At 30.1% G+C, this 10432-nt stretch overlaps 1 protein-coding gene across 1 annotated transcript; it reads left to right on the forward strand.

The window, feature by feature from the left end:
* The first annotated feature begins 1481 nt into the window (after window positions 1-1481).
* On the forward strand, window positions 1482-6959 carry LOC125069867 (cytochrome P450 4C1-like). Its single transcript, XM_047679467.1, has 10 exons — window positions 1482-1743; window positions 2537-2626; window positions 2710-2820; window positions 3059-3244; window positions 3430-3626; window positions 3983-4037; window positions 4937-5114; window positions 5372-5523; window positions 6095-6277; window positions 6733-6959. Exons 1-10 carry the CDS (start codon window positions 1587-1589, stop codon window positions 6879-6881), a joined length of 1458 nt encoding a protein of 485 aa, XP_047535423.1. The 5' UTR covers window positions 1482-1586; the 3' UTR covers window positions 6882-6959.
* The last annotated feature ends 3473 nt before the right edge of the window (window positions 6960-10432 follow it).

The raw sequence follows: 10432 nt of genomic DNA on the forward strand, positions 1-10432 counted from the left end.
AATACTTAGAGCCCTAACAAATCATATAGTGTCGGGAAATCAACACATCTACAAAGAAGTTTAGCCTAGAACAGAGTCTGCTTCGCAATCAATGGGGCCTCGCGCTATCCTTTAAAGGTTTCCAATGTGAAGGGTAAAACTAGGGTACTCAGTATTGGACAGTTGAAAATATTAAAAGACTATCTTGTAAAGTACGAAAAGAATATCACTGATGTGTTTTCGGATTTAAAAAGGTCATGTACGATTTCTAGGGCCCCAGAATGAAACTGCCCTGTTCGGCTCACAAAACACTTTGCTATTGTATCACTACTGACGTCAAGTAGGCTGCCGTAAAAGTATCGTCGATCCAAAATGGGTAAAATAAGAGGAAGAGTATTTTGATTAGAACAAAAGCACCTTTCTTTACACGACACCTTTTAAGACGAGGAATCAGAATTCAACTTCATTTATACGATACGAGGTACGACTCCATCAACCCACAACACAGTTGCCTAACCCAATTTGAACGCTTTACAAATATTTATCAATCGTGCGCAATGTGTTTACATTTAGTTTTTTGTGCAGCCTAAAAAATATGATGAATAAACCTGCAAAATGATATTCTTTGATGACATAGAACTAATGGAGTTTAAGAGCAAAAAATAATAATAGTTGGGTTAAAAGAATTTGGGAGTTTAGGGATATTAACTTATCTAAATTTTTAAGTTTAATTACACTAATTGTATATATTGTCTTTATAATTTATTATTTGTTTCTTCACAACTTTTATATTTAATTTTAACAGCACCGTTGTCTCTGAAAAACAACACAGTTCAGAGGATAGCCGTGGTCGGATGCCACCTTATTCAAAGTAACCCTAAATATAAATACTTTATAATGTTTTGTTAAGTAACAAAATCTTTTTTTCAATTATTTTCTGATATAATATATTATAAAGTATATATATTACTGTAAAAGCTCGAACTAAGGTAAATCTTAAGATTTTCCAGTAAAACCTAAGATTTACCGGCATTGGTAAATGTAAGTATTTATTATAAAGAGACGACTTTTTCGGACTTTTACCATTCCGACCTAACCTAACCTAACATTTGCCTAGTGAATGATTAAATAAGTTCGAATACCAAAGTTTAATGGACCGAAGTTTACCGTAGTTCGAGCTTTTACAGTAATATATATACTTTATAATATATTATATGAGAAAATAATTTTAAAAAAGATTATATTATATATATATAATGACACTCAACTGAAACATTTAGGTAAGGTGTAAATAATTTCTAAATGAATACTATACTATTATATAAATATATTTGGTTCCAATCTATTTGTCGAGTAAAATTAAGAAGATCAGGTAAAAATTTTAGTGTGATCACGATTCACTTTCAGTCGTGAAATAATTTTCAGATTAATAACTTGTGTAAATAGTTCAATACAGTAGAATAAACCTAGCAGTCGGGTGTGAATATAACCACATAACTATGCTAAAAATTACCAGTACGCTCGTAGATTTTGTATCGAAAACTTATTTTTTTTTATAATAAATAACACAATTAGTTGAATAAATTCGGTTTTAAAGTTCGTATAAAATGCTCGTTATAGTGTTATTTCTGTTATTTTTGAGTGTTTACTACGTTTATTTTCGCCGTTCGAGAAAGCCGTTATATGTTTTATCTGAGAGCTTGCCCGACATAGGATATCTTCCTATCCTCGGACATACGCATTGGTTTATCGGTGGACCTGAAAGTAAGACATGACTTGAATAGTATCTGTGGTCTAAATTCATACAAGTTTATCGAGTCGTGTAAAGAAACTTAAAGAAATTTTATAGAAACTAATAAACTTTGGTACAGATAACCATAAGCTCCGCGAATTTAAAAATATTCCGCGGCATTTTATTATATAAATGAATACTTTTATTTATTAACTTTGCGGAATCGAAAACTTTGCATTAATTGTTATATTAAATAGTTGGCCCTACTATATAAAACTATTAATTAACTATTAACTATTACTATGTTATCGTAAAATTAATACGTTATTACTAATAAAATAATAAATTTAGAGTAGATACCTACTTTAAAAGATTTAGAGTCACACTTTGTACTCTTTATGCTTCAATTAATTAGCTTATTGCTATTTACTTCTACATTTGTCGTAAAAATATTTTTTTTTTTGGAATTTTAATTATCACTATAAATTTGGACACGTAACAAAGACGCCAGAATAATAAATATAACAAATTCCAATTCGAAATTTACTCATCAATTCATTTTTTTTTAAGTCAAGACTTTTTTGTGCATCTTTAAAACTTTATTTGAGTTTTTTATTGACGCTCATTAAATTTGTGTATAAGCAAATAGTAGGTTTCAACAGGGCTTGGATGGCCAAAATTGTATCTTTGCTATTCCTCATATTTTCTGAGATCCATCCACGCCTATTTAAAATCTGTATATCATTCAGCTCTAAGCGTTCTAAGTAAGGTCTATCTTTTAATTTCCCATAAATATGAAAAAATATATATTATTTTTGATTTTAGAAGTGCTAAATAATATTCGGCAACTGGCTGGCTTAGTGGATACTTCTGGCGGAATTAGCAAGGTTTGGATTGGATCAGCTTTGTATGTTGGTAAGGCTTATTTTCCCCATATAAGTAGAATTAATTATTTGTTATTTATTTCTTATTTTATATCACATTTATATTTATTTTAGTAACACTAAATCCAGATGATGTTCAAAAAATCTTGGAGAACTGTCTTCAAAAGGATTCGTCATACAGATTTCTCCAAGTATGGCTCGGAAACGGTCTATTTGTAGCACCAGGTTATTATTATATATTTATCTGTAAACTAAGTACCTAAAGCGCTTGTATAATATCTAATAAATTATAATACTATAATTGTCAAATGCTGTTAACTGCAATTAATATCGTCATAATTACAATTTATGAAGATCATTAATTGTTTCTTACATATATTGATTGCTGTAATAAATTACTATGTTATAAAATTCCTATGACATTAATTATCAAAATAATAAATCTACATATTACGGTTTCCAGTGGAGTTATGGAAGGTTCACCGAAGAGTACTTTTGCCTATATTTCACAATCGTATCATAGAAGATTACATTGACGTGTTCGGTGAACAGGGATCAGTGTTGGTGAAACGCATGGAGGAACAATTAGGCAAAGCGGATTTCGATGTGTTCAAGTACATCACATCGTGTATGTTAGATATAGTGTTTGGTTAGTAAACGGCCGCCCTAAAATACACTAATATTAAATGCAAACTATTTAATGAGAAATCAATAACTGTATTATGAGGCATATTTATCTATAAATTTGGATACGTATATTTTAACGTGTAATTTACATTTATCTATATGTTTTAATTTGTTATTGTATTGATAACCAATATATTATTTTTGTAGAAACCGCGATGGGCGAAAAAATGGATGTGCAACACAATCCAGACACTCCGTATTTGCGAGCGCGCAATACCGTTATATCGATTATCGGTATGCGTTTCTTTAAAGCCTGGATGCAACCCGATGCTCTCTTTAATTTAACGTCCTATTCAAAATTACAACAGCAAAGTATAGACTTAACACACAAATTTACAGACGAGGTAAATAAAATAATTGACACCTAATTTTTGACTTCATGTTTACAGTATCATGATATCATTGTCACTAAATTTATTGAACTTGACAAGTTGATGTTGACGTTGCCGTACAAAAATATCACTAATATGATTTAGTGGGATGATGGTCCCACTATCAAGGTCTGTTATTACTTTATATTACTAAGTGCGTCTTTCTTTTATTATACTTAATGTTTATTTTTATTAGCTTTATATGAAATGGTATAATTAAGTTTTTTGATATAAATATTTTACAATATGTACCAACTTATGACTAAAAGTAATGTACTTAATATAAGGCGATGCAGATAAGACTTTTCAAAACGTATTTTTTTATACAGGTAGTAAAGAAAAAAAAGGAGTTATTTGCTAGTCAAGGACAGACAATAAAGGAAGGTAAACAATAAAACATTTATCCCAACAATTTTTTGTTACCTCTAATGTACGAATCCGATATGTTTCCGATTCTATTCAAAATTTCCTCATAAAAATAAACCTGAGCTTATTAGTAGCTGATGGCAAATCCCACTTATTTTATCGGTTCCTGTACGATCCCAATCATATTTCGATCCAACTTCGACCGAAACTTAACTGGATCATTATGTTATTAGAATATAAAAACGGGTTAACGTTTCAATTTCATTACGTTGTCAACTGTCAGCATGTAATTAGAATTGGGGCCCAAAGCATGGCGCAATGCTCAAAGAGAGTCAGTTTCCTACAGTTATATCTATTATTTAACAATGATAATGTTATATTTTCATATATTCGTTAGTATGTTTTCATGAAAGCCTATTTTGATAACTCAAATAATAAAAGCTTATAAAATGAGAAAGAACTATGCACAAAACATTCATGGCTTGCTCTTACACGCAAAAGTGGAATTATTTTTAATTTGAGATGATAGAATTTCGCCTGACCGGTTTCGGCAACATCGGCTACTAAGAAATTAGCCAATTGCGCAAGACATATCCTCTCTCAAGATCCGATAGGACGGCAAATCTGACACGACAGAATTTCTTATGGAATAATAGATCTTTAGGATTTAAAAATGTTTTCGCCACATTTCGAAACCTATTTTGTTTTTAGTAAATTCAGATCCTGCGAATTTAGAAAAGTAGCCACTTGACCAACAAGACGGTCATTTACGGTCATTTTTATAAACTAAAGAGTACAAATAATACAGGCTAGAAACTACATGTTTTATTTTCAAAGTAGCAAATTATAACCAAATTAAAAAACATGTATTTATTGTGAATAAATTTTTTTTTAAAAAAAATCAATTAAAATTTAAGGGCGCCGAGATCTACTAGAATTGTTACTAGAAAGGGATATGAAATTTAAGGATGAAGAGCTACGAGACCACATAGACTCTATCACGATAGCCGGAAACGACACCACCGCGCTTGTTATATCGTACGCTCTCTTGTTGCTGGGAAACCACCAGGAAGAACAAGAGAAGGTTTATACAGAGTAAGTGAACAACAAACTCCAGAAAGTAAGAAAAAAGGTCAGACTATTTAATGCCGTTTGATTTTTTTGTAGGAATTTGTTACATTAAATCAGTATAGTAAATAAGACAAAAATCAACTCTTTTAAACACATCACCTCGTGTTTATAATAACTTTTACTCTTATCTAACTCATTTTTAACATTTAATTAAAACATCACTATAGTTGCATTGTGATATTCTTATTTATTAAAAGAAGCTGATTAGTAAATAATTGCAGGTTAAGAAATATATTTGAAGATTCGAATCGATATCCAACTAAAGAGGATTTAAACAAAATGGAATATCTTGAGAGAGTTATCAAGGAAACAATGAGATTATATACCGTTGTCCCTATCATAGGTAGAAAAACGCAAAAGGAACTTAAACTTTGTAAGTGTCTCCTCTATTATTTCATTCGAATGATATCATACTAAAATGTATTGAATTTGGAATATATTTTTATTTAGATTTTATATTTATGCGTAGACTTTATGGAAGGGGCGTATAAAATATTTCTATTAATAACATACTTCCTCCTAACGATGTGAAAGTTGCATATTTGACTAGATCTCATGAATATCATCACTACAACTAACGTTAAGATAAACTTTAGGCCAGATTGAAAGTACCTTTCAAATTTTAGTAGTTTTATTATTGAAAATTAGTATTAAGTACCTAGTTACTTTTATAAGTCAAAACGAAGAAATCTCCATATTTTCAATAAGATTTAATTTATTTATAATTACGTTTTTGTAAATTATACGATGACAATATACTACTTAAAATTATACTGACTGATTCGTCTTGTAGCCTTGTCACCATGCATGTAAAAAGCATGGCCTAATTTATTTTATTACTGTGAAGCTTCTCCTCGCAACCCTAATTGCACCAAAGCTTTAAAAAAAGATAATATAAAGGTTATAACATATATTTAATTTATTCATTATCTTCATTGTTAAAGCAAAATGCACTGTTCCTGCTGGAGTTGGTTGTGCTGTTTTGCCTTTTATAATGCATCGATCTAAGCAAATTTGGGGACCTGACGCAGATGAATTCAACCCCGACAGATTTTTACCAGAAGTCAGCGCTACCAGACACCCTTGTGCTTTTATACCATTCAGTTATGGTGCCAGAAATTGCATAGGTAATAGAAAAAAATTATTAAATCATATTCTATATATAATATATGTGTGTTTAGTATAACAATATTACTAAAAATGACCTAGGCTTTATAAGCTAGGCACTAGACCTATGTTATATTACAATAAAAATATCAATATTGTGGATATTTTTATTTTTATATGTTTAATGTATAAGTAAAATCGTATATAAATATGTATCTTTTATATTTGACAGTACACCAGAAGGCTATATACTTATGAATTGTATGAGTAGGGTCTATACCAAATAACGATGTTATAATAATAATCTGTAAACTTGGTAAATAATAGTTAGACAAGATTTATAAATTCTATATCTATAATAATACAGATACGACTGGATAATATATGCTTGTAGTATATATTATATTTACAACTGTCTATGGAAAGTGAACACAATCGATTTATTATTAATTTACTATATTTTTTTTATTTATAGGACGTCATTTCGGAATGCTAGCAATGAAGAGTATACTTGCAAATATTTTGAGGAGTTATAAAATAACATCGAAGGAATGCGATCGTTTAAAAATTGAAATCTTATTGTTTCCTGTTTCTGGGCATATGATTTCTATAGAGAAACGTTAATTATAAATAATCTAGTTATTTGTATTTTTTGCATAAAATAAGTTATTTGTTTATGTTTTATTAAAATTCAAGTCAATTTTTTTTTTATTTCATTTGTTCGCACAACCTTATAACTTCAAATAAAATATAATAAAAGCGCAAGCGGACATCGTATGTCTAAAATATTTATGTACATGTTTTAGTTATATTAATGCCGTAGATTAGTACGTAGTATAAGACAAAGTCGCTTCCCGTTGTCTGTCTGCCCCAGTGTATACTTAGATATTTAAAATTACGAAACGGATTTTGATGCAGTTTTTTTAATATATGGAACACTCCATATATTAAAAAAACTGCAAGAGGAAGACTTCTATGTATAATACATGCATAATATAGTAGGTACATAAACACTGATAATTGAAGAGGTTTCTAATGTGATGTCATAAATAAACACTCTTTTTTTGCACTTACATTGCAAACGTTGGCTGAACCTCACGAGATAGATCAAAATAATGTACTACAGTATTGTACACCTTAAAACGCCTTCAAAAATCCGTAAACGTATATGTCTATACCTTAGGGATAACCCACAATAACCAATTTTCATCCTTTACTTTTTACGACAGATAAAGGCTTATTTACGAAGCGATTTTAAGCAATACAACATTAATCCTTATCCAATCATCCACGAATTTCAGGAACAGACACACTAACACCTGTGTTTATTACACGGATTATGTTGATGACGCTATTATCAGATTCATCAGCCGAGCGGTGGGTGCCTCAGAAAGGACCATCCTAGAGCATAGCCTCAAGACATATACAAACACGATATCAGAGTCGCCGAGGCTGTACTCTCTCTAATCGAGAGAGTAATCGAGAGAGTACAGCCTCGCGCGAACAGAGCCCGCTGGGTTGCAGTAAAACTTCTTAGTAGGATTAAAAAGCTTACTATTTTATCCTAAGCGATCAATCTGTGAGAAATTAAAATGTGAGACCAAATGTATATATTTTCTTATCATAATTGATATTATATCTCATTTATAAAAAAAAAACATATAGCTGTAAGAAACTTTCCCGTAATTTATCGTAATAATAATGTGTGAAAAAAAAAGAAGACGACTAGCTCGAAGTCAAGCGAAGATCTGCTGATGTTCAGTAAAGGTGGAATCAGACGGTTCATTTTTTGTTCATTTTCGTGTTTCATTTTGCATCTTTCACTCAAATTGACACGTCTAAACACAAAGTGAAACAAAAGTGCCGAATTAATTAATTAGTGAACTGATCTGACTGATCGGTTCATTCGGCATCTTTCATTCCCACTCTGAATGAACGAAAAATGAACAGTCTGAACACAGAGCGAACGTTCACTCGGATTTGGCCATTTTGTCTCGAACGAATTTTTCTTAATCTTTTTTTTTAGCTCCTTGATCAAATGATCACAAATTAAACTTATTCCAAGAGACACGACTTCATTCGACGCCATATTGAAAGAAAATACGGATGAATGTTCTTTTTTACGTCATTTCAGCTAAGCCCTGTGAACATGGAATGAAAGAAAAATGAATCATTCACTCAAAAGAACATATACTCGAATGAACCGTCTGACATCACCTTAATAATATAAAATATAAAACGTCACAACGAATTAAAATTTTAAAAGACATTCTATAGTATATTTAGTATTGAGCATTGCGCCCGTGCGAAGCCGGGGTGGGTTGCAAATATATAGATAAAGATATATTATTATATCGATTGGCTAGACTCTAGTAATTGTAATTATATATGTATAAGCAGTAACACGCACACAAGCTTAAAAATGTCACAATTTGAGAAGCGATAATTACAATAAGCGGTCTTAAGAACATTATTATTACTCAATAAACCATCATCCTTGGTCAACCCACCTTATAGGTGGGTGGACCAAGGAAGGCCACTTTAACGAACAAACTTTTTATTCGTTTATTAACTGGATAAATGACGGAACCAAATTTTTAAGTAATAGTTTGTTTTATTGTGTACCATATAAATCGCTTTTTTTTAAGCTAGCTTTAATCCTTTTTTATTAAAATTAAGTTTTATTAAGCTCTTTCAAATAGCCTTGCAAGGAACATAGCTTCAAACAAGGCCAATATTAAATATCAATCGTTTAACTTAAAAATAGAATTGTAACAATTGATATATCTGCTTTTACTAAAATTACATAAAAAGCTCTTTCATTTAAGCGAAATATTAAATGCTCAATACGTTTTTATCATCTATAAAAAAACTCAACGAATATTACTTGAACAGCATCCTATAACTAAGAATATATTAATGGGAATTATTTAAAAAAAAGGAATTATATTGACATCAATTAACTTGCTAACGCGTTTCATCGCTTCAAAGGAGCGTGGCCTTCCATGGTCCACCGACCTTACTATTACATTTTTTGTTCTTGATGTGCACGATGCTTACGATTTATTGAGTAATTTTATTATCAAATTTTGCCATCAAAACTTGTAGTTCAACTTTTACTGGATACCTACCTACGCGACTTCTGCAAAAAAAATATTACCCTAACCTTTAAAGACTTCAACGTAACAAAATTTTGAATTAATATATAAACACAATAATTTAAAGACACTTAGGGTTTTCTTTTAATTTAAGTTAGACGGTAGGTTGTAATAACTAATAAATGCGTGCTACCTGGTTTTGAAGTAACAATTATTAAAAAAAGTACAATGGAATTGAGAACCTCCCTTTTTTGAAGTCTCTTAAAATATATTGTCATCAGAAAAATTCAATTTTTTTTATAGTTGAAAACGTTTATTTACGTTAAAATAAATACTTACTACAAAACGTCTCAGCTGCGCTATACATATAGTGATAGACAGTTTACATACAAAATAGCTATGAGTGTGGCACGCGACACCGATCGATAGATGTTCTCTTGGATGCCAATTTGGGCGTTGCATTTTAATATCTATAGGTATTCTTGAAAAAAAAAAAAATCAAATATATAATTGTAATTTAAATAAAAATAAAAAATTAAGTAAACAAAGACTTAAACTTTATATTCGGTTAATGTTGTAGTTTTGTATAAATAAAATGAAGTTCGAAGCTTAGTATTATACATTTAGCCTGGTTTTCATTCCTATTTTTCACAAAAACTGTAGGAACACATTTCTTTTATCAATACATTCTAAAGACAATCTGCTCGTTTATGAAGTGTTTACAGAAATAACTTACAACTCATTTTAGGGGTTCAATTAACACTGACGTTTTTACAATAATGCATTTTTAACAGTTAATTTGTTAAATATTAATTAATTAATTTACTAATAGATTCTAAAAAAAGAGGCTAAGCTTTGTAAAGTATTTTTTGCTTAATTTGCTGATAAATATTTGCATCACAATCCGTTTAAAAAGTCTCGTGGAAACGGCTAATTAACGTTTTTAACATTACTTTAAACAATACGAATAAACTACGTTCCTGGTAGGCCAAATTTTCAGATTAAACTTTTATATGGAAAAATTAATTTATCATACAAATAAACAATATTTATTTGGTTATTATGAAATGGATATAA

This window comes from Vanessa atalanta, chromosome 16 (genome assembly GCF_905147765.1).
Source record: "Vanessa atalanta chromosome 16, ilVanAtal1.2, whole genome shotgun sequence".
In the NCBI taxonomy this organism is placed as follows: domain Eukaryota; kingdom Metazoa; phylum Arthropoda; class Insecta; order Lepidoptera; family Nymphalidae; genus Vanessa; species Vanessa atalanta.